The sequence below is a fragment of the Mercenaria mercenaria genome, chromosome 6, assembly GCF_021730395.1.
Source record: "Mercenaria mercenaria strain notata chromosome 6, MADL_Memer_1, whole genome shotgun sequence".
Lineage (NCBI taxonomy): Eukaryota > Metazoa > Mollusca > Bivalvia > Venerida > Veneridae > Mercenaria > Mercenaria mercenaria.
This window is the reverse complement of record NC_069366.1, coordinates 32,417,756-32,443,689: the sequence shown is the minus strand read 5'-3', so window position 1 is coordinate 32,443,689 and position 25,934 is coordinate 32,417,756. Positions and strand designations below refer to the sequence as shown.

The 25,934-nt window shown below is 36.1% G+C and overlaps 2 protein-coding genes across 5 annotated transcripts in view; one reads left to right on the top strand and one right to left on the bottom strand.

Moving 5' to 3' along the window:
- Nucleotides 1-19,339, top strand: part of LOC123549235 (E3 ubiquitin-protein ligase DCST1-like) — a 21,580-nt gene extending 2,241 nt beyond the window's left edge. The window contains exons 5-19 of one of the 3 annotated variants that reach the window (XM_053545567.1): nt 3,038-3,177; nt 4,181-4,249; nt 4,716-4,896; nt 5,338-5,478; nt 6,217-6,350; nt 7,099-7,253; nt 7,802-7,901; nt 9,019-9,114; nt 10,677-10,803; nt 12,096-12,212; nt 13,160-13,276; nt 14,764-14,906; nt 17,298-17,411; nt 17,818-18,003; nt 19,204-19,339. In XM_053545567.1, coding sequence (XP_053401542.1) covers nt 3,038-3,177; nt 4,181-4,249; nt 4,716-4,896; nt 5,338-5,478; nt 6,217-6,350; nt 7,099-7,253; nt 7,802-7,901; nt 9,019-9,114; nt 10,677-10,803; nt 12,096-12,212; nt 13,160-13,276; nt 14,764-14,906; nt 17,298-17,411; nt 17,818-18,003; nt 19,204-19,296 — 1,913 coding nt within the window. In that variant the 3' untranslated portion in view covers nt 19,297-19,339. The remainder of the gene's footprint in view (nt 1-3,037; nt 3,178-4,180; nt 4,250-4,715; nt 4,897-5,337; nt 5,479-6,216; nt 6,351-7,098; nt 7,254-7,801; nt 7,902-9,018; nt 9,115-10,676; nt 10,804-12,095; nt 12,213-13,159; nt 13,277-14,763; nt 14,907-17,297; nt 17,412-17,817; nt 18,004-19,203) is intronic. The other 2 variants (XM_053545568.1, XM_053545569.1) reach the window with 2 other exon arrangements.
- The window catches only part of LOC128557671 (uncharacterized), a 25,585-nt gene continuing 18,834 nt past the window's right edge, over nt 19,184-25,934 (bottom strand). For both annotated transcript variants that reach the window (XM_053545571.1, XM_053545570.1), the window contains exons 3-6: nt 25,525-25,842; nt 24,055-24,166; nt 23,111-23,514; nt 19,184-21,013 (exon numbers count right to left, since the gene is read on the bottom strand). In XM_053545571.1, the coding sequence (XP_053401546.1) occupies nt 20,756-21,013; nt 23,111-23,514; nt 24,055-24,166; nt 25,525-25,842 (1,092 nt within the window). In that variant the 3' untranslated portion in view covers nt 19,184-20,755. The remainder of the gene's footprint in view (nt 21,014-23,110; nt 23,515-24,054; nt 24,167-25,524; nt 25,843-25,934) is intronic.

Here is a 25,934-nt window from a genome sequence, read left to right as displayed (position 1 = left end):
GGTGTAGGTAGGCCCTTTATAATAAAAGGGTTATTATAACAGTAGCTAGGTCTGGGATTTTGTATCCGGCTCTATTGGATTTTGTAAGGTCGGATCACACTATGCGCTTGCGAGCCTCGTGAGATCCGATCTGGCAAAAATCCACTCGAGCCGAATACAGCAACCCAGATCGAGCTTCTGTTATAATACCCCTTTTTTCTGTGAGTTTACTTTCAGTATGACTGTCTTCTGCTTACTAAGTATTCCTACGCATGACTCTTGTACATAGAAAAAATAGCTATTCTATTTGAGATTACATGTATCTTGAAAATCAATACAAATGTTGTAGTAGAAAATTTAGAAATTATAATCTGTTTTCAAAAGCCATTCAACAGTCCAACAAATGCACACTGGCCATAGCTTTCGCAGAAGCGGTGATTCCAACGCAGCGGTGGTGGAGAATTCGTCGCAGAAGCGGTGGAGAAATATGGCCGGCTGACTACATTATGGTAAGTTTTCTAATGAGTTTTTCCATATCCATTCACGTTTGAATGGAAACAACCAGTGAGACAGGAGACCACATGTGTACTCTTCCGGCCACAAACTCTTGTTCAGTGCAATTCTTTGTCGTTAATGTAAACACTTCTGTACAGTTTAACGAGAGACGGCCGTTTTTGCAGAATTTCCATCAAAAAGGGTAAGATATTGTACAAAGCGACCCCTGAGCACATTTGCATCAAATCGTAAGTAGGACACTGACAAGCAAAATCTATTTCTGGGTAATCAGTGAATCTTTATTCATTTAAGATAATCAACCAAAAAGTGATTCCAACGCAGTGACGATGGGTACAGTTGCAACGCATTTCGGCGGATCTTCTTTCCTTAATGTTCGTGATGGACTTCTAACTTAACTAAACAGCACTTTTCTTCGAGATTTTGATTGGGGTAGATACATGAAATCACTTTGACATAAGACAGCAATAGGTACTGAATGTTTAGAAATAATATGCTATTGATTTGCACTTCCGTTCTGATGAATACATACACGAAAATTAAGCTTAATGTTTTAAACCATAATCTTTCGCAAAGAAATAACGCCATGTCCTTTCGTACCAAATGCACTTCAATTATGATTGTTTATATGAACGCATGAAATATTTCGTAAACTTCATTTTATATAAACAAAATATTAACTGACAATATCGACTGTTTGATTAATTGCTGACCACATGCGACTTTTACATCATATAATAATACTGAACATACTAACTTGACTGTTGTACAAAACAATTACTAATACGTAGCATACCATAACAAAATGCCGTTGAGCAGCTGCGTTATACAAGTTAAGAGTTTTTACAAGTACATGTAGGCTGATTCATCTCCACCTCTACAATGTCATTTTCTTTTCTGAGGTTTACCTAAGGATTTCAAAATTCCAAGAGAAATGTTTTGATTGTTTGTATCAACATTGAAAAATAAATAAACGGAGAAACAGAGTACAGCTAACTAACAAAAGATAAACAGGAAGCAATGATATAACAAATAATAGACAATAACTTTCAAGATTCACCTAAAAAATTATCACATAGCCAATCAAACATAAGAGACATTTTAATCCTTGTCCTAGTGCCAAGAAGACGACAAAGAAACAACTGATTCATAGGTCAACAAAATATAAAGAAAAATCAATAATTCAAGAGGATAAGAAATGGTTGACGATGTTTTATTTTATGAATAAAGAAGTTCTTAGAAAATCATTTGAGACAGGAATTCTTTCTAAACCTTATAAAAAAAACAAAAAACCCTTAATGGCATCGCTCTACTTTTCATCTCGTGTAAGGTAGTACAATTGTACCACTTTACCGTCTTCACATAAGAAGCAAAGCGATGTTAGGTAATGGCTATTTGTATTTTTTACATAGTTGTCTGTGCTCTGTTTCTCCGTTTATTTTTCAGTGTTGAAACAAAATATCTAAACTTTTTTCTTGACATTTTGAAACCCCGTGAAAAGAAAAGAAAAGGATATTGTAGAAGTAGAGATACATCGGCCTACTTGTAAAAAGTATAACGCATACAACACAGCTGCTCAATGGCATTTTGTTATGGTATTCTACGTATTAGTAATTGTATTGTACATTAGACAAGTTGGTATGTTATATGATGTAAAAGTCGCTTGTGGTCAGCATGTAATTGAACAATCGATATTGTCAGTTGATATTTGTATATATTCAGGGAAAATGACTTTAAAGAAATCTTTCATGTGTTTATATCAACAACTATAATTGAAGCGTATTTTGTATGATAGAACATGGTGTTATTTCTCGGCAGGAGATTATGGTTCAAAACATTAAGCTTGTTTTTCGCGTATGTATTAAAAAAAATGGAAGTGCAAATCAATAGAATTTTATTTCTAAACATCAGTTTCTATTGCTGTCTAATGTCAAAGTGATTTCATGTATCTACCCCAATCAAAATCTCGAAGAAATAATATTTAGTTTAAGTTAAATGTCCATAAGAAACAAGATCCGCCTCAATGCGTTGCAACTGTACCCACCGCCACTGCGTTGGAATCACTTTTTGGTTGATAACTTCATATGTCTGCAATAAAGAGTCATCGATTTCTCAGAAATAGTTATTGTTTGACAGTGTCCTACTTACGATTTGATGCAAATGTGCTCAGGGGTCCCTTTGTACAATATTTTACCCTTTTTGATGGAAATTCTACAAAAACGGCAGTCCCTCGTCAAACTGTACGGAAGTGTTTACATTAACGACAAAGAATTGCAATTAACAAGTGTTTGTGGCTTGAAGAGTACACATGTGGTCTCCTGTCTCACTGGTTGTTTCCATTTAAACGTGAATGGATATGGGAAAACTCATTAGAAAACTAACCGTAATGTAGTCAGCCGGCCATATTTCTCCACCGCTTCTGCGACGAATTCTCCACCGCAGCTGCGTTGGAACCACCGCCTCTGCGAAAGCTATGGCCAGTGTGAAATGTACCTCTGGTAAAAAATATGCCATTTGATATCAAGCTTTAAAGTTACCGTTTCAGGGCCTATAGAGAACATAGTGGATAATGCACAGGATATTACGCGATCTCTCACGTGCGCTGCGCAACTGTCGGCCAATCACACAAAGGCAAAATGGAAGTTTAGGCTACAGCCCGTTGGAAATGTTATGAAGGATATGGCAGTATGCTGAGTTTTGTTTATTTATCTATTGATTATCGATTTCTTTATATTTTGTGTATAAAGCGACACTTGCTGCAGTTTCTTGTATGAGAGATGGGGCAAAAATTTTCCAATAATTTAATTGTTCAACCTTTGTATATGAACACAGTTTCATCTTAGAAAAAGAATTATGAAAAAACAATCATAGGTCACCGTGCTTGTTTGGGAGTTATCTGCCCTTAAAACTGGAATTTTCTTCAAATTTGCATATTCAACTATATAATCAAGGGATTTTTTTTTTACCAAAAGTGCAGCATACTCCTTCTGTTATGGTACGTTCATATACAGCTAACTAATAAAAAGATATGAGCCGTGCCATGAGAAAACCAACATAGTGGGTTTGCGACCAGCATGGATCCAGACCAGCCTGCGCATCCGCGCAGTCTGGTCAGGATCCATGCTGTTCGCTAACAGTTTCTCCAATTCCAATAGGCTTTAAAAGCGAACAGCATGGAGCCTGACCAGACTGCGCGGATGCGCAGGCTGGTCTGGATCCATGCTGGTCGCATACCCACTATGTTGGTTTTCTCATGGCACGGCTCATATGTATAAAAAGCAAGTTTTACGCTTTATTTATTTAGGACATCACCCTTATAATATTGTAGCCTGGGAAGCCGTTGATAATATTTGTGCTTTGTCAGAAGAAATCATACCTAATATTTATGCATTATAGATGCTACTAATGTGCGCTAATTAGTGTTAATTGGCATTCATCGAGTTTCTGATATTGTCAATTTGCAGGTAAATATAAAAGATTAGAAATTGTCAGACTGGGTTCCCAGGCTAATAATATTGTACAATACGCATTGTTTTGTATGTGTCGCAAGAGGAACGAAAAATACAGATCCGAAAAAACCGTTATAACAGTTTCGCTTAGCAACCATATTCAACATCATTACAGTTTCTTTTGTCATACTATGGACAAATACAAATTGCGAAAATGATAAATTAATTGTATGTTTCAGGAAGAAGGGTGGATGTTGAACAAATTGGGGAAAAAGGTGAACGAAGCGTTTATTCCAATAAAAGCTGAAGTAAGTAAAAGAATCATATTAGGCGTTATTACATGACTCCTTTAATAATAAAAAAAAAATTTATTAAATTAATATTATCACCAGCGCATAATTCGTGCTATATGACTAGTCTCTGTCCATCACATATATACTGGGCTAATAACTAAACATGTAAAAATTGAACTGTGGAAAAAAAAATTTGTTGTCATATAATAAAACATTTAGAGAACGGCTTCCAGTTTAACAGTAAAAAATATCGGCCTTCGGTCTTTATTGGACGGCGGGCAATAGTTTTGACTATTGACCAGCAATTTATTCAATAAGTTTATACTATTATTAAAGTTTATTTCACTAAATCATTTTACATGCGTCATCATTGTGCGCATGTATGAATTGGATGAAATTTTACGAAAACATTTAAACACGTAACACCTCTCCAGGTCCCCATTCACATAATACGATTAAATGAGTTGTGTTTTGTTTTCAGATCAATGGTGATAAAAATGTTGCGGAAATGGAGGCTCGGACCATCGAGGAAGACCAAATAGAAGGCGGAAAGATAGACCGTGCAGGTAAAATAGAGGCGGAGACCAAAGGCGGACCAAATGATGACCAGTCCAAAAAAGTGGAAAATAAATATAAAAAGAAGGTCAAGTTTGAATGTGAAGGTATGTGTACACGTATCTGATTCACATATTTAAAACGATCGAACTTGATTTTCAAATTAATCAGCTTTTATGAGACCATTCTCTCACCAAAATATGTTTCCCCCTATTTTTTACAAACTTTCTCTCATAAAAATGTAAATCTTTTAGACATTTTCAAACAAGACTACGTCTTTGAGATGAGATGCGCATATTCTCTACTTGCATGAAACACAATTCAGTCTATTGTCCGGTGTATTCCACAGTAACCACTGGCTGGAATTCAGTGAAACGTTATAGGAAAATTCACTCTTAAATGGAGTATTATCTTCATATTTCGGTCTATCAATTCCAATTTTGTACTTTTTAAGATGCAGTGATAATCTTTGGGGTGTATCAATCCATTCTACCGATATTATCTTCTTTCGTTTGGTGAGACACTTTTGTTTCTTTTTTTTTCCATAGATATATACAACAAAGCTATAAAAGAATGTAGAAAAGTGTTCAGCCGCCTGGAGGATAGATGCAAAAATGTAATACCATCTCCGCTGGACAAGTTCTTATGTAAGCTGGTCAATGTGGGATGGTTATGCCGGATTGTTGAGCGTAAGTTTGGTGTTTCCTTACTAGAAAATTACACGACTATAGATCTGTAACCTCATAGTAGAAACTTTATTGCCTGAATCTGTTATATCATAGAAGAAATTCGAAAGATTCTGTGATTTTGTGGTAGAAAAATTGCTGTGTAGTTGATTCTGTAATTTTGTGGAAGAAAATTGCTGTGTTCATTCTGTAATATCGTAGTAGGAAATGTCTGCGTCGATACTATAATATCAAGATAGAAAAAAATGCTGTGCTGATTCGCAGAAACATATTTTCCTAATTTTATAAGGTCACGGTAGAAAATGTTGCTGGTTGTATAATCAAATATTAGAACCTTAACGTAGGGCTCATATTCATCAAAGTTGTAAATCTTAAACTTTGACTGTTAAATTGAAATTCTGGCATTGTTAAATTAAAACAGACAAATAAAACGTTGCATGAAAGTGTATTCTGTAGTTATAAACAGATAAATTTCATTTGTGCAGCATTAATATCAAATCGAAATCTTGCCGTTATCAGATCTCAGTTTCAAGCTTTAAACGTTTGTAAATACGGGCCCATATCAGTAGAAAAGTGATGTCCGATGGCATGCAAAACGGTAATTGGCAGATGCAAACTGTATGCTGCACGTAATTCAGTCTTCACTACTTCGTAGAAGTGTGAAAGGCAATTTAAAAAAGTCCACGGTTAATCCAATTTTTAATTCAGATTTGGCCTTACATTGACCTTGATTTTTTTCAGCTCTTGGAAAAGCGCTCGGCGGCGAGTGTAAACCTAGTGACGTCATCAGACCCTCCTTTGGAAAAATGTATAAGAAATCCGAGGAATCTGTCGAGAACATGGACGAAGGATTTAAAGTGAAAATGCAATATAAGGTCTGTTGCATTTTGTTCTCGTTTATGTAGAATTGTTTACTCTGATTAAAATCGTGACGTCAGCTGAAAAACGATCAATCTGATCGTTATAAAAAGTAGCAACGTTTTTAAGGAGACAACTTTTATCATATTGTTTTTCATTAAAAAAATATTGAAGTTTATCCAACTGGATTATACAGATTTTCTACTATTCGCTTGCCGGAGCAATAAGATTAATTTGTTCTTGGCAAATTTGTGTATTGACAATGTGGTCCAGGTAAATCGTACCATGATTAGGCCCTACACATTTTTTCCTGCGCCTGTGTATATGTTTCTTTGTTAATACAACGTTGATAACGCGGATTCAAATAAGTACAATTTTAATATTTTAATACTCAGATTAGTATTGGATATAAAGCAGCATCCCGTATTCAATTTATGGCAACTAAAGTGCTTATAATTATAGTATACAGATGCATTTTCTGATGCCCGAAGATTTTCTAAAACAAGATACAAGATACAAGAAACTTTATTTAACGTCGGATATGAATTTAACAATTAACATTAGCTTAAAGCTATTTCCCGACAAACAAATGATATAGTAATATATAAACAAAATAAAATAAAACAGTTGTAAAGGAAAAGCACAGTCAACTTAACATAAATGGCATTCATACAACGTAAAACGTTCGCTTTGGTCCCAAAGTATTGCATACTAGTATACCAAGTCTATCAACTTTATTTAAATGTCGTAATTTGATAATGCTAGGTTGTCAAAGGCAAAGACGACGTTGACTACACGTCGGTAGAAGAGATGCGCAGTAATACAATGCATAGTTTCAAACAAGGCCGGAAGTGGGTGAACTTTTTGATGACTCTGCTCAAGCGTTTACTTGGCTTCACTTTCCTCCTGGTTATAATAAGGTTTGTTTATGCCAGTAATATTTTTCACATACACATGCAGCCCGCCTGCTTAGCTCCGCGCAGTCTGGTCTGGATCCTTGTTGTTCGCTTTCAAATCCTATTTCAATTAGAGAAACCGTAAGCGAAAAGCATGGATCCTTACCAGACTGCGCGGATGCTCAGGACGGTCTGGATCCATGCTTGTCGCAAATGCAGTATGTTGGTTTTCTCATGGCGCGGCTCATATATAATATGTTGCAACAGAAAGTGTCCACTATCGTTTTCCCTCAAACATTCCATTTCTAAAAATGTTTGGTTCCATATCATGACGCATTTATTGATTTATTTCATGGGTGTATTTGTTTTGCAAATTGGCAATGAACGTTGCAAATCATTGCTTACTTTTTAATCAGTAAAGTAAAGCAATTAAAGTTTGTACGATTTTTCAAAAGATTGCTTGTCTTTCATATTAGATATATGTAATGTCTGGTGGACGCCCTGGCCATAAGTCATTCTTACCGGTGTAGAAGAAAGCCGGGTATGTTGAATTCATTTACTGTTTCTTCCAGTGCGTACAAATATAACAAGAAGTTCACACATGATATCCGTTTTGACAATATCTACATTACATCCTACTTTAGAAAGATTGATGCTCGTAGGAAATTCAAGGTAATATGCTAATTGTTAACTTTCTTGATTATGGGGACTAAATGGTTAACTCTGCAAGTAGACTTTAGATCAGGTTCGAGCCAAATGGTACATTGTAGAGAACACTGAGAATAATACTTCTGACGGTTACGGGTTAGATCAGTTAACTGACCACCGTTCTCTACGAAAGAATCTAGTTGGCTGCGTTCTTTGGATGTGGCTTTTCCCGTCATTTTTTCGATATTTTCATTAGCATATCAGATTTTCAGAGAATTATATTTCCATAAAGAACTATATAAGAAAAAGAAAAAAGAGATGTTAACTTAATACAACCCGCAGAACTTAGTCTTTTTCGAGACATAAGATTCTTACACAGCGGCCATTTTTACCTAGCATATGATAGGAACATGCCGATTTCGACAGAATATTAAACATACTGAAACACGGTAGAGTAAAAGAAAGCACGATGCTATTGTCAATGGGCACGAGGAAAGGAAGAGGGTTTAGGACTGTTTAATATATGTTTTAACTATTTGTGAGGCATACAGTTATAATTATTATTATTATTATTATTATTATTATTAGCAGTATTATTATTATTTTACCAGAATAATATAGGGCCCTTTCTTGATAAACACGTTCAAAGGCGCTTTACAGCAATTGCAGCCACACGGCGCGAAATCATTCTCTACTAGTACAGACACAGAGCGATCTGACCAGAGGGTCAGAGTGAGATAAAGCCCCTAGAACAGACAGAGAGAACTTTTCAGATACAGACATGTTCGTCTAACTTAGCCTAGCTCTTTTCGAATAGACAGTCTGGTTCTTTAACGTGCCCGGTGTATAGCACCGATACACGCGAAGCCGTCTTTCCTGGGAAGAACCAGTACAGGCCTCTAGTTAGGTGAGAGACACTCAAGAGCATCTCAGAAATTTCCAGTGCCTGGACGGGGATTCGAACTACGGACCTCTGGATTGACGGTCAAGCGTGTTACCACTAGACCACCGGTCCACCTACTGTCCAAATTGAAAGTTGATTTGGTAGTGATCAGCCTTTTTGAACTAGAGTGGATAAAACTTTTTATTAGAATTGCGGATACTGGTCTCCATACATGATTTTTTATTTCCTTTTATTAAGAGAAAGAGGGTGCTGCTACCACTGAAGAAGATAGAAGCCGACCATGTTATATTTCCAACAAGTGCAAAGTTGATGAAGTCGGAGCGTAAGAAACTGGTAAGTACAAGTAAGCTAATAGACAAATTGACCATTTCCCTGCTAAATGTTTATAATGAACTTGTCCATCTTTCAATTTGGACAGAACCATTAACAGTTAAAAGGGGTGCTTACAAAAAAAGATACTGACTAAATAGCGAACAGTGCTGACCATGATCAGACTACACGCATGTGCAGGCTAATCTTGGTCTGCACTGGTCGCAAAGGCAGACTCACTTGCCGCCAGCAGGCTGTTTAGTTAGTTAGCTACTGACTGATTCATTAATCCTGTACCATAGATTTTTCGAAATTTAGTAGATCAAAAAATACATGTGTATCATAAAATGGTGTGGTTATTCTAAAACATTACCTTCTGTTACCTGTTTTCATTTTACAGATATGTACGTGCTTTCTTTTATGGCCGCAAAAATGTTTTGTTTTTTGGGAAATCTTGATGATAAGTCATTTGCCATGAAAATTTTAAAACAATATATTTTTTTCAAATTTTTATAACTTAGTTTGCATAAACAGGATATTTGTATACATAGATAGCCTGAAAACGTTATAAAAATCGAGAACAAACGTAGATATAATTGCAAGTTTAAAAATATTTAGATGTCCAAAATTACTGAAATTTACAATGGAAATACTTATCAAAATTGGACTTTTATGATTTTAAAATTATTTTTAATCAGCTTCCTGCTACTATCCTTTTACATGTAGTTATTAACCCTTACCCTGCTAAAGTTCTATAATGAACTTGTCCATCTTTCAAATTGGACAGTACCATTAACTGTTAAAAGGTTGCTCACCAAAAAGATACTGACTGATTTGTGAACAGTGTAGATCTTGATCAGACTGCACGGATATGCAGGCTGATCATGATCTACACTGGTCGAAAGGCAGAATATAAGGATCTTACATGCCTGCCTGTGTAAGACGGGGTTTTCCCTACCCGAGGGACAGTGTGGAATGGAAAACCGAGCGTTAGCGAGGTTTTTTATCCATGCTGTCCCGAGGGTAGGGAAAACAGCTGTCTTACACAGGCAGACATGTTAGATCATTTTTCTTGCCTATCATGTTCAAAATAGATCGTGGAGACAAATAGGTTTGGGTATTTCCTGACATTATTTATAAAGTTTATGACGTCACAATGGTACCAGTACTATGTGACGTCACCTTAGTTCACGCTATTTTAGACAAGGTTTTTCCCTAGGGAAAGACAGGAATATCTATCCCCGGCGCGTGCTCGGATAAATGTATACTTTCCCCGCTAGGTAGGCAAGAATCAGTCGTCTCTAGCATAGTAAGGGTTAAGAATGATTAAAGGAACGAGTTTCTAAATAAGCTTAGCTTATTATTCAATCTTTGATTTGTGTAAATGTATGTTTGCTGTATATTTGCTGAAAATAGATATTATTTAAACCAAGAATGATTTATACATTGCCAATAGTTTCATTAAGTAAATAAAACGAAAACAGCGCAAACTGTACATCTTAAAGTTACAATGAAATTCACTTATTTTGTTCGCTTACCAATTTTTCTATCGTAACAAATTGTTAAACAAAAAAAATGTATTTCAGGGCAAGGGATCTTTACTTATAATTGCTAGAGCTGTACTTGCAGGCCTGGTCTTCCTCGTCGGAGATATATTATACACGGTGTTAAACATAATACGCACACATAGCAGGGTTGATTACAGACAAACAGGTATACTTAGTTATTATTTATACTTTATGTTGTTAGTTTATACTAAAAATAAGCTTGATTGTAATGAAAACCTTCAGAATATTTAGATCTCCTCTGGAAAACCTGTACAGGGTAGTCGTGTCCAAAGACCCTAGCAGTGCACAAATCCACGACCTTCCGATTAAGCACATGAGACTTCAACAACCAGGAAAAGTTTGTTATTTCATCTCCGCTACTTATGGGAGACATAATAGAGTTATTATAACAGTATTATACGAATAACAGTATTCGGCTCGAGTGGATTTTGCTACGCGCAAGTGCCGAGTGTGATCCAGCCTTGCAAAATCCACGAGAGCCGAATACAAAATCCCAGATCTAGCTACTGTTACAATGACCCTTTTATTATATACCTCTACCTTTTTGTTTGTTGTCTTGTAATTGAACGAAATCTTCAATGTTTATCGATATTAAAATGGAACTATGTGAAGTTTTCATGTGCTAACTGTGTCAGGTCATGCATATTGTTGAAAGAAGATCGGCAGCATACAATACGGTAAGGTACGACACGGAATTCAAATGTACAAATGGATTCTTTTTCTGCTTGTTCATATTTAATTGTGAAATACAAAACGATCTGTTTACAGAATTTATATAGGTGTATAATAAATTGTTTTACACAAAGCTGTGCACCTGTCTGACTTTTTATCCGCCCGGCTTGTCCTCATGATCTTCTATACTATAGTTTGAATTTGAACCGTTGACTGAACAATTGAAATACTTCATGTAATTGCATAAATTCAGCGTGTTTAACTGTTAAATGATATTACACTATTATGGCCCTTCGACTTTTTAAATATAAAATATTCATAGAGACCATGTCCGTGAATTATGCAAATCTTTTTTCAAACGTTAGTTAGATTTCATTAAACATTCAAAGCAATGGTTACTTTGAGGTGTGGTTTTGCATACAGTCGTGTGTTCCAAGCATGTTTTGCTCTGAATACTTATTTCGATCTGTGTTCCTTAATTGTCAATTTTTATTAAGATTTGTACAGTACAGGACTTCTTTCTCTGTGCAGTCTTGGAATGATTCATATCAAGCTTATGTGCGTGCGGTTGGATGTTCACTGAGTTATGGCCCTTTGACTATTATACATATAGTCTACACAGAGATTCCTGTCTCGTCTTTACATCAATAGCACCTGTCCATGTGTGTCTGAGTTTTAATATTAAAAAAATCACAGGAGTAATTGGTGTTAAGCCTAATAACTGTGCATGTCCTTAGCATGTTGCGGATGGATTTTATTTTTCAGAGAGTTATTGTCCTGTGATGACTGTTTTAGTTAGAACATACTGTCTCATCAAAATTAAGTATATGGGGAGGCAAACGTCCACCCCTCCCACCATCGAACACCCATCTAGTTTCCAAGGTTGGTTAATTGTTTGTTATCTACCATAAACAGCATGTGTGCACTCAAACTTTGCTAGCAGCTACCTTTCGTTACTAATAAATTATTACAATTAACTTAAATTCCATTTTTCTGTAGAAAAAATCCTCCATTTAAAACCTTCGGCGATATATGATCATTTTGTGTCGATTTGCCGTAAAACCCAACTCACTCACTCCATTTAAAACCTTCTCTGCATCAAGACAGATAAAAGGATTGTTTCCATTGCATAGAACTCGATATTGAAGGCGAAGGGGAATGTGTGTAGTCTGGAGGTGTAATGGGCCCTCTCTTAAGATTTGCATTGTAAGAATCATCTCTAGAAAGAAAAGATAGATTTGTTAATTCCTGCGTAGTAAATGTTTCATGTTTGGAAATGCACATTACATTCGATTTAAGTTTTAGTTCCTTTGATAAGATGTGAATGTAAAAAAAAACATGTAAAATGTCTGTTGAAATAAAAAAATCACTTTGCGTTCTAAACTAATGTAATAGATCTAATCAGAGATTAGCATTATCAATTTCAGAAACCGCTATCATCAATGATGAATTCCTGGCAGACGAATTAGTATTTGACGCGAACCACTGATGTGACTAGTCTTTTGTAAAATGATCTGAATTTACGTTTATCCATGTACGAGTAATTCAAGATATATTACGGGGCCTTCGTTGCGGAGTGGTTTAGGTCGTTGACTTCCAGTCACTTGCCGTTTACTGCTCTGGAATAGAAAGCTCGCTTATGGTATATAATTATTTCATGTATGGAAGTGACCATCTGGTGTACATAATGTCGATTGTTTCACCGGAGTGACTGTCCGACCTGGAATAATGCCCATTGGTGACAACCGATGATGACATTGTATGTGTCGTTGTGACTAAACACCAAACAAAACAGACCATACTTTATTTTATTTTACTTTTTTATTCAGGTAACAACACTATAGATGTAAAGATAGGCGGAACAGGGTTTATGAGTAATATTGTAAGAATGTTTATGACCGGACTAAACACAAAGAACAAACTGGATCAGGTCAGCTCTAATGTAGGTAAGTATAAAAGTCAAAGTGATGTCCTCTCCATGTCAATATAACTTTGAACTTTAAAGTATGCAGTTACGCTTCTCTGCTGGTCAACAGTTAAATTCACTGTAACCTCCTCGAGACTTGGAACAGTTTTCGAATAATAACTACCGCTGGAATGTGCTGTTGAATGATTGCCTGTGTAAGTAGATGACTCTTTTTGTTTCAGATCAGAAGGTCAAGGTCATAGTAACATAGAGGCTCACAAAATTAACTTAAGATTAACTAGGAAAAAAGGGTGGCATACATCAGTCAAATTTCATTGGATGGTTGCGAATGGTAGTAAATGACCCTGTTTGTTTTTTATGCCCCCGAAGATGGGCATATCATAATCGCACTGTTCGTCTGTGTGTACGTGCGTCCGTGTAAATTATTGTCTGGGCTGTAATTCTGCCATCAATAAAGGAATTTTAAAAATAACTTGGCTTAAATGTTCACCATAATGAGACAACGTGTCATGCGCAAAACAAAGACCCCTAGCCCCAAGGTCAAGGTCACAGAGGTCAAAGGTTTACAGGATATATTTCGTGTCCGGTCCATAACTCTGCCATTCATCAAAGGATTTGGGAATTGCTTGGGAAAAAAGTTCCCAATAACGAGACAACGTGTCGTGCGCAAAACCAAGACCCCTAGCCCCAAGGTCAAGGTCACAGAGGTCAAAGGTTTACAGGGTATATTTCGTGTCCGGTCCATAACTCTGCCATTCATCAAGGGATTTGGAAATGGCTTGGGAAAAAAGTTCCCAATAATGAGACAACGTGTCGTGCGCAACAGACCCATAGCACTAAGGTCAAGGTCACACTTAGAGGTTAGAAGTAAACATGGTCTAGTTCTTGTCCGGTCAATAACTAAATGGATTTTAAAAATACTCGGGGCGTTTGTCACTTATAATGACAGCTTTTTGTAGTGACTGTAACCAACAATAGCGCACTGGCACCAGATCAGAAAGAAAATGCCTCCGTACGTGTTATACCCTACCCCTAGGTATTCTATAAGAACCATGGTCGTGAACGGGAAAATATACTAACCCATTTCAATCGCGTATTTCATACCTAAAACACGCAGTTCAGTAAATGTGTACTACTGATATTAAACAAGCGATAATTTATCTTCCCTCGTGCACCAGTCACATTGTCGCAATATTCCATATCTGGTGCCAGTGCAATAGCCTACAGTGAGATGGGATTGTTTTGTAAGTACATGTGATTCCAATAATTATAGGTCAGTAGGTCAATGCTCAAGGTCACATCCTTGAGACTGTAAGTTGCGCACAATGTTACTCAAGAAAGACAACCATGGATGGTTTTGTTTTTTTTTATTTTTAGTAATATATTAATAGTACTTGAGCTGTTCATTCAATAACAAATGTTCATTATTATTATCTATCATACGGTATTACATGTACTTGTAATTTCATACAGTTTCATCTTGAATTTGAATTTTGATTGTTTTAGAATGTTTACCACGCCCTGTCCCACTTGACAAAATATATTATGGCTATGTATTTGGTGTATATCTCTTGATCTGGACACTGGTGCTACTTGATGCCTACGGTCTACGACTGAGGAAGGTTATTGCCGCTTTCTTCTATAGAAAAGTAAGTATTTATTGTAACGAAAAGTAAGTACAAAGTCATGTATTTCAAATTATGTCTTCCACGCCCCCCCCCCCCCACACACACACACTCTGGGGGAGACATATTGTTTTTGCCCTGTCCGTCCGTTCGTCCGTACGTTACACTTCAATTCCAACCAATAACTCGAGAATCATTTGACCTAAAACCTTAAAACTTCATAGGCTGGTAGGGCTTATGGAGCAGACGACCCCTATTGTTTTTGGGGTCACTGCATCAAAGGCCAAGGTCACAGGGGCCTGAACATGGAAAACCATTACCGATCAATAACTTGAGAACCACTTGACTATGAAAACTTCATAGGATGATTGGTCATGCAGAGTAGATGACCCCTGTTGATTTTTGGATCACTCTTTTAAAGGTCAAGGTCACAGGGACCTGAATATGGAAAACCATTTCCGGTCAGTAACTTGAGAACCACTTGACCCAGAATGTTGAAACTTCATAGGATGATTGGACATACAGAGTAGATGACCCCTACCGATTTTGGGGTTATTCTATTTAAGGTCAAGGTCGCAGCAGACAGAATATTGAAATCCATTTCGGGTCAATACCTTGAGAACCATTTGACCTAGAACCTACAAACTTCATAAGGTGATAGGACTTACAAAGTAGATGATCCCTATCGTTTTGGGGGTCACTCCATTAAAGTTCAAGGTCACAGGGGGCTGAACATAGAAAACTCTTTCCCATCAATAACTTGAGAACCACTTAATTTAGAATGTTGAAATTTCATAGGATGATTGGTCATGCAGAGAAAATGACCTCTATTGATTTTGGGGTCACTCTGTTAAAGGTTAAGGTCACAGGGTCCTGAACATGGAAAACAATTTCCGCTCAGTAACTTGAGAACCACTTTACCCAGAATGTTGAAGCTTCATAGGATGATTGGATATGCAGAGTAGATGACCCCTATTGATTTTGGTGTCACTCTATTAAAGGTCAAGGTCACAGGGGCCTGAACATGGAAAACTATTTTCTGTCATTAACTTGAGAACCATTTGACCCAGAATGTTGAAACTTCATAGGATGATTGAACATGCAGAGTAGATGACCCCTGTTGATTTTCGGTCACTCTATTTAAGGTCAAGGTCGCAGCGGACAGAACATGGAAATCCAATTTCGGTCAATAACTTGAGAACCATTTGACCTAGAACCTTCAAACTTCATAGGGTGATAGAACTTACGAAGTAGATGACCCTATTGTTTATGTGGTCACTCCATCAAAGGTCAATGTCACAGGCGGCTGAACATAGAATATTCATTCCAATCAATAACTTGAGAACCACTTGACCCAGGATGTTGAAACTTAATAATTGGACGTGCAGAGTAGATGACCCCTACTGATTTTGGGGTCACTCGATCAAAGGTCAAGGTCACAGGGGCTTGAACATGGAAAACCGTTTCCAGTTCATAACTTGAGAACCACTAGGCCCAGAATGTTGAAACTTGTTGAAAAGTGGGATGATTGGACATGCCAAGTACATGATCCCTGTTGCAGCCAACCATCAGTGTCTGACTTTTGCTCCTGTCTCCTATCGACTTCATGCCTATATGACTGTGCATTGGGGAAGACATTCTACAAAAGCATCTTCTAGTTCTTATTATAATCTAGAAGCAGTATAATCTTAAGATAATAAAGGTTGTGGTTTCAAAATTGTATACCTCGCACCAACGGGTACGATTTGGATATTCCTTTTTTATTCCAACGACTGCAAGTTATTAAAGTAATATAGCTTTTATATAGTTACAGAACGCCAATAAAGTGTAAATTTCCCTTATCGAGTGCAGTAGTATAATGCACCTGTCAATATTTTGCCCGCCCGGGGGAGCGGCGGGCATACACGGGACTTTAGACAGAAGGCCATTCCCGACAGGCGGGAATTAGACAAACATTTGATGTACCAACAAGGCTCTAGGGTGGGATTTAGACATAAAAGGTTGTCTCTAGGGTGGGGATTTAGACATTTTTTTTGAAATGTCAAATTCCCCCGGGTCAGCCCGCCGCCCCCCTGGGCGGGCAAAATATTGACAGGTGCATAATTCTGTTACAATTTTCCTATGCAGAAGTGGACAGTTACTTTAAATTTATTGGACAATTTGAAATGTTCAGTAGCTTATCATGTATAGGGATTTACAAATATTAACAATTCAAGTGTATGGAACATAACCGTGAGACAATTAATATGTGTACAATGCAACTATCACATCAGCATTCTACTCGAAAAGTATTGCAATATACCAATTTATGCTTTGAAAAGAAGAAACTGCATGCAACTACATTCCTAGCAAGTCGTCACATGAGTCAAGAACAGTTTCGATATTAAAAAATTATTCACATGAAAACACTTTCAGAGAGAGAAACAACGAATTTTATACTTGTACAACACTATGCTGAAAAAGAGAAAATGTTTCCTTCAAGATATGAGGCGTAAGGTCAAGAGAAAAGCGAAAAAGATGGAACTATCTGTAAGTATATTTATACAGAAAAAAAACAGTCATAACTATAGTAAAGCCATAGACGTTAGTCATGGACAGCGTGTATTTTGCTGCAACATGAAAATGATTGATATTCCAACAACCACTGTTGGTTGATGATCTTATCATTCCAGAAATATATTACTTGAAAGAATTGCAAAATTTAAAAACTGTATATATAAAACATAAATTGCAGTTGGGTTATTGTCATTTTGCATATTAAATACGTGACCGTGTATGAAGTACGCGAAGTTGATTACGGGCTTCCATACACATTAAAATGCACATGAGCATTTCATACCCAAACTGGAACAATATGTATTTATCCGTGGTATTTTGTTTTAAATCTCAAGTTACCTACAACCCGATAGAAATAATATGTCTGTATTTGTTACAGGCGCGGAGCGGTTTGATGTATTCTCTAGGCCGCCAGTGCCCAGGTTTGTGTGGCTGTTTGACAAGAACCAGCGCTGGCAGAGACAAGTGTTTAATATGTGAAGAGAAACTAAAGAAGGATTTCAAGAAGTGTGACAACGAAGACTGTAAATTTGTCTATTGCCGAGAATGTTGGCGTGATATCAAGGTAATGTTCTAAGGGATTTTGTTGCTGAGCGATTAAGCTTGTTGGATTAAAATCACTTTTGTAAGTAGGATCTAGCCTTGCAATGGCTGAATGTTACTAAAGTAAGAAAGTCATGTGGAGTGGTTGATGGTCATTCGTACTAAAATAATATCAAGAGAGTACTGGAGTCTATTTGTAACATTAAAGGCCTAAAGGTAATTATGTTATGACAAAAGTTGAATTAAAAATCTTGATTTCAAGAAGATGAAGATTTTATATTGTGAAGTATGAACATTTATATTCACAATGTTTTTTTATAGAAAAGAAATAAACGTTTACTTTTGTATGTATAACATTAGCGCAATATCAAGAGCGGCCCTTTCCGCGAGATTGTACGTGCGATCTGATATATTTTGAAAAAAAAAAATAATAGAAAAAATCGGAAAAAGATATTACTGTGATATCTAAAACTTGTTCTAAAGGCAATGATCTAACCTGAAGCGATACGACTACGGATTTTTCAGTCAAAATCAGGAACATTTATTTTACTGTACTTTTTTCGGTAGGCGATTTAAAAATCAGCATTGATGGGTCATTTTGGCTGTTCTGTTTCTTGTAAATATCGATAGTCAAGATTTAGTGTATGAATTTCTTATAACTATGGAAAAGAACTTCATATTTTAGTTATCTACTGTAAAAATGCAAAAATATAAAGATTGAATTTTATTTCTTGTGCGTTGATATGTACATAAACCACATCGGTACTTTTTGCTAATCATCTTACGAGTCGGTAGTATGATTCATAGATTTGCCTGAAGTCCAAATATGTTTTATACCCGTGGAAACGCACAAGAAATAACATTAAGTCCTTAAATGATAGCACGACATTCAGTTAAAATGAGTTAAATAATTGGTAAATTTTGTGAGAATTCTATACACCGAGCACGTAAGTGAACAAGATTGTCTATTCGCAAAAAACTAGGCTAAGTTAGCCGAACAGGCCTGTATCTAAAAAGGAAAATGGGGGCTCCCTCTGGTCAGATCGCTCTGTGTCTGTACTAGTAGAGGATGAATTTCGCGCCCTGTGTCGCTGCGTTTGCTATATGTAAAGCGCCTTTGAACGTGTTTATGAAAAGGGCTCTATATAAAAATTTGATATAATAATAATAATAATAATAATTCAACAGAAGAAATCCCACTAAAACATGGATCTATTTTCAGAAAACTTGCTACGCCTGTATGCCATTGGAAGACTTCAGTGCCACTGACAGTGACAGCATGACCGATGATAATAAAGATGATGATGAAATCTGATGATGAATGTTTGCCAGGCAGCAATGAAAGAAATGATCTCTACATTAAAAAAATGAAAACTTCAACAGATTTCTTTTAAAATTTAATCTATTTACAAAATTTTTGGAACACTACATGTACATTTTTGACCATAGACAGAAGACTGAATATGTCATTATATTTTCCGCAGTACTATATTCGAATCACTGATTCATTGTCATTCCTAACAACACATACACAATGTTTATAGGTTTTTGACATGTCCAGAAATGAGACCGACTTAATAAATATTGTCAGAGAATGCTTTTGATGTCATTTGATGTGTTAAAGATCCTTCTATATTTCAATAGGCGTAAAATGACCGATACACTCGATAAGCTGTTTTCAAGGGAGACAATTTCGCCAATAAGGCAGCAAATTGGATTAGGTATGATATACGATTTTATTAGTCTGACATTATATCAAACCACATTTTTTTTTTTTGCTTCAGAATAAGACCAAAGAATAGCCCAGATAGTTGCTTTAGAGCTATTTAATAGCTTTTGTTTACTTACACTGAAATGTAGCAATGAATTATATCCCTCAGTGAGTGTAAATCCCAGTAAAACATGGGACTTGCTACGCCTGTATGCCATTGGAAGACTTCAAATTGAGTGTAAATCTCAAGTTACCTACAACCCGATAGAAATAATATGTCTGTATTTGTTACAGGCGCGGAGCGGTTTGATGTATTCTCTAGGCCGCCAGTGCCTAGTAATACATTAGTAATACATTCATTGTGTATGTGTTGTTAGGAATGACAATGAATCAGTGATTCGAATATAGTACTGCGGAAAATATAATGACATATTCAGTCTTCTGTCTATGGTCAAAAATGTACATGTAGTGTTCCAAAAATCCGTAGTCGTTTCTGATCATAATGTTAACTTCAATAAACCATCCGATGTACTTTATAAGTACGGTCAGGGTAGGTACACAGTTTTACACTTGGACTTGTGAAAGTATCACATTTTGTTTATGAACAAATGTCATTCATATCAATTTAGGTGACGGGTCATTTTAATCTAAAACTTACTGGCAAGCATTGGACGGACATCGGACATAAGACATTTACAACAGCCGACCTTAAATGGAGCCATTTACTTAACACATTGTTAGACATTGCACACCTAAAGGGATAATTAGTTCACTTTGACTGGCATCCACATTGTCCGTAGGATTCATAAACTAAAAGTATCTTGATATGTCCACAGTAAATCGAGGGCTCAGAGCGAAACTAGTCTATCTGCTTCTATTTCTATATATATTTAGACTAGTTTCACTCTGAGCCCTCGAAATGAGGTTTTCAACAACACAAAACATAGTTATATTAAACTGATCGAAGAGCTGTCTTGATGAAAACTGAAAATAATTAAGATGTAAGGCAGTGAGTAACTATGTATCTAACTGTCCTTAAATCAACTGTTAATTTGTTGACAATTTAAAATGTTCTCAATTCATTTGAATGTTTTATCTCCCTCAATTCATTGTTTAAATAGTTTGCAAGTTCATCAAGTACACTAGGATCCTTTCCGCGAAGTACATTGAGAGACTCGTTGAAATATTCTGGAATTTCTCTTCGTCTTAAAGAATTTTCCAGTTCCATCATTGTATTCATAAGGCATATGTCCCTGTTTTCATAATTCCAGTAGTCGTTTGCGTCGTCTGCATGCATCTCACATGACCAAAGCACCTGCGTCTGTCAAATAATGAAATACTGTTTTATAATGGGTTACATGGCAATTATTCAGCTTTTGACTGTCGTAGTAATATAAGTATGCAAATCAAAATGTTAACTGGCTATCAACATATCCTCTGATTCCATCGGGTATGAAAACAACAACAAAAATCAACTGATTTAAGTATAACCGTTGCTAAAAATATATTGTACAGTTAGTAAATTATCATTTCGGACAGTAAAGTCTGTAGAGCATGGTTTATTGCTAACTATGCTTCCGGACGACCAAAGTGTCACGGATCTCAAATCTCATTCTACTATATTTTTGCACATGTATATTCGTAACTGTTTAGATTGCAAGTCATTGGTGCATCAATGTAATATGTGCCATCTACTTTCATTTACACACTGCCAGTATTGAAAACAACAAGAGGGCCAAGATGACCCTAGGTCGCTCACCTGAGAAATGCATCATAGCAGAGTAAACATGTTTCCCCAGATGACACATATTTGAACTTGGTCTAGATTTCATCAAGGCAATCATTCTGACTAAATTTTATGAATATCCAATGTAAAATGCAGCCCCAATTGCATACACAAAGGCTTTTCTTTAATTTGACCGGGTGACCTAGTTTTTGATCCTAGATGACCCATATTCAAACTCGACCTCGATTCCATCCAAACAAATATTGAAATCAAATTTCATGAAGATCCGATGTAAAATGCTGCCTCTATTGCATACATAATGTTTTTCTTTGATTTGACCTGGTGACCTAGTTTTTGACCCAAGATGACCCATATTCGAACTTGACCTAGATTTTAACAAGGCAATCATTCTTACAAAATTCATGAAGATCAATTGAAAAATACAGCTTCTACTGCATACACAAGGTTTTTATTTGATTTGACCTAGTGACCTAGTTTTTGAACCCAGATAACCCATTTTCGAACTTGGCCTAGTTTTTATTAAGGCAATCATTCTGACAAAATTTCATGAAGATCAGTTGAAAAATACAGCCAATATCGCATACACAATCTTTTTCTTTGATTTGACCTAGTTACCTAGTTTAAATGATCCCAGATAACCCATATTCAAACTCCTCTATGATTTTATCAAGGCAATCATTCTGACTAAATTTTAAGAATATCCAATGTAAAATGCAGCCCCTATTGCGTACACAAGATGTTTCTTTAATTTGACCGGGTGCCCTAGTTTTTGACCCCAGATGAACCACATTCAAACTTGACCTAGATTTTATCCGAACAAACATTCTGATCAAATTTCACGAAGATTTGGTGTAAAATGCAGTCCCTATTGCATACAAAAGCTTTTTTTTAATATGACATAGTGACCTAGTTTTGATCCCCGATAAAATAAATTCTAACTTGACCTAGATTTCATCAAGGCAATCATTCTGACCAAATTTCAAGAAGATCAATCGAAAAATACAGCTTCTGTCACATACACAAGGTTTTTCTTTGATTTGACCATTTTCAAACTTGGCCTAGATTCTATCAAGGCAATCATTCTGACCAAAGTTCATGAAGATCTAATGAAAAATACAGCCTATTTCGCATACACAATTTATTTATTTATTTGGGTTTTACGGTCCACCAACACAGTATAGGTTATATGGCGCCAAACAGGACTAGAAATTTTGGTTCCACATCTCATTTACATCAAAATAAAAACATGAGGTTTTTCTTTTTTTCTTTGATTTGACCTAGTGACCTAGTTTTTGATCCCAGATTACCCATTTTCGAACTTGGCCTAGATTTCATCAAGCTTATCATTCTGACAAAATCTCATGAAGATCAGTTGAAAAATACAGCCTCTATCGCATACACAAGCTAAATGTTGACAGACTGACGACGGACGCCGGACATCGAGCGATCACAAGAACAAACCTGAGCATTGCTAAGGTGAGCTAAAAAACAGTACTAATATTTAATCGATATTCAAAAGCTAACTCTGAATAGGGAAGGGAAGCAATTAACCCTGTTAAGACAAAAGTATTATGCTCAAAGAGAAGTTACTTAGTCGAAATATAAAACTACACTGTCTTAATAATAACTGTATGGCGCATACGTATTTGCTTTTTTTTACATTAAATTTACCTTCAGAATGTGTGAACTAATTCCAGGCAGTTTGCTTGTTGAACAAAATTTGCATTTCTCAACATACTTCTTCAGTAACTTAAGCACACGCTTTCTACATCCAAACTCTCTGTCAATACTTGATAAGAGTGCCCTTTCAGCACGTGAGTATGATATAGACCAAAATTGATCCTTTTTGGGAACCAGATGAATTCCGGCTTCTATTGCAGCATCAATGACGTCTTCATCAAATGCTTCTCTCGTTTTTGCTCTTGGCCATCCAAAATCTTCAAAGTCAAGCTTGGCTGAACATTTCAAGGAAACTGTGACATCTACACTTATTTCGTGACTGATACCCAATGCTCTGTTTGGAGATATCGTAAGCGTTAACGCTGGACCTTGTGCCGTGTTTTTGATGTTGACCTCTGAAAAAAGATACTTTGTGGTTGGCAACGTACATTTTGATGAATATCAAATATCTTTAAATAGATTAATGTTATTAATATGTTAAGCCAACATACATCGAATTTCCTGGAATTTCATTTTGCATTTTATTTTCGCATTTGTCAGACTGACAGCGTTGTGATTGAGACTATCAATTTAATCGTATATTATAACAGTAATTATCTGTAACAAACTGCGTATGTAATTCGTCCTGCAAAATACCGACAGCATCAAGAGATCGAATACAGTAGAATCCATTCTTGTTTTTCAGACGTTTGAGACAAATGTATCTAGTATTCTTCACAATATGGATATCTGTTATACTGCCATAAACAAGGTTAAACAAAGAATACTTTCAGAGTGAGTGACTTACTAACAAAGGCAGATTGACTCACAGTCTGCACACATGAGTACAGTCTTTTTATAATATTCTAGGCAGGAAATTGTTCAACACAGAAAATTACTATTTCGTATAATTTTCAAAAATCAATTATTTCTTGTAAGTTTTATATATCATTTACCTTTCAAACCCAATTCATTCCTGGCCTTCTTTATTCTTTGATGCAGGTCCTGTTTCACATCTCGTGGAATTATGTGAATACAGTCAGAATGAGTGTTAATTACCACTGTATCCTGTAGAATAAAATTAATGAAATATCAAGAAACATCGCACCTTGCTTCAAAGTAACTTCTCAAAAAATGGACATAGCAGTCAGTTACGATAAAAGTCACTGTGTTTCTTACTTGATAATGCCTTTTACTTCAATTTCTGGAGAGGATTGATCTCTAAGAGCTTTGGCACAACCTATTTGCTAACACACGGTATCGTAAATGTTTCTGTTTTTAAATACTCTTACATGCAATAAAATGATGAAAATACTAAATATAGCCCAATTACGTTGCCCATAAAGTTTTACACTAAATGTATGTCCATAGGACACTGGTGCCCACATTTCTTATCACCGTTATAGTTTCGTGAATCTAGGTAAACTATTTCTAAGATATATGCAGTAGTTTATGTGTATTTTTCACTAAGTCAAGGACCATAACTCTGATCTGAGTGAAATCCCAAATAGCACACCAGGTGCACAGCTTCACATGCTATTATAACAATCCCCTAACGTTTATGACTAACTCAATACTTATTGAGCTGCGATACAGACTTGTATACTTGTATGCCCTTTATGTATATTTCAAGGGCCATAATCTATTCTAAGACCGACAGAAATCCCAAACAAAATCTAAGGTGCACATTTTCACATTATGTATAATATTCCTATCATACTTCATGACATGACCATAGGTCAAATACCTTTTAAGATACATGCGACACTTAAATGTATGCCTTTTTATGTGTCTTTTTGTTTTATTAAATCAAGGACAATAACTCCGGTCTGGCTGAGTGAAATCTAACCAAAAACAGAAGCATAACTTCAAATGCTGAATAATATTCCTGTAATATTTAATAATCCTATATCAAATACCTTTTGAGATACATGCGACACAAACGTTTTGGTCCTTTGATGCATATTTTAGACTAAGTCTAGGGCCGCTGTGTGAAATTCTAATTTAAAATTCAAATCAAATGCAAAAAAGATATGCAAAACACAAATTGGACGAACAGACGGACGGACAAAGGCAACTCTAAGTACCCCTCTCAAATAAAAGAAAATCATCGGGAAGTATCAAAAATTTTATTCCATCAGTGGTATCCAATGTCAATATGATGCGTGTTTTACGCGCCCCCCCCCCCACCCCCACCCAAAAAAAAATAAAAAATAAATACATAAATACTAACAAGAATTAATCAAATTTAGACTTCTAGCATGGAAATCCATGACTCATCAAACGAAATTTAATTAGTATGATACAGACAACTTAAAGGGGACAACAAGATCCTTATTTATTTATAAAATAAGTATACGTTACAGTGAGTGATCGAAGTAGCTCATCCGAACAATGGTGCTCGGGTGAGTTTAAAATCGGCTTACTGTTAGTTCTCTGGGTAAGAAGTAAGACGGTTCCCCTGAAGACAGGAAGGATGCCGGTGAACATGGATTGAAATAGTTTGGCTGGTAGTGCGCACCTCCATATAGGACGTTGGAAAATGTTGTTGGGAATGATAGGAAGTTTGGACTTGTTGCTGATTCCGTTTGGAGAAATCTGGAGGATGTCTCTGCATAATGTACAAATTTTGTCGGTATCTCACTCTTGTGAACTCTAACAACAGCGTATCCATCTGGTATACCTTCACCATCATCTGTCTTGACGAGCTTAAGGTCAGTGGACATGCTAGACGCATGTGCACTCTAAAATAAATAGAAATCGAAAAATGTTCATGATTCTTACGCTTAGTACTTTCGAAAAAAGTGTTCTGCATACCCGTATTAGAACATTTATA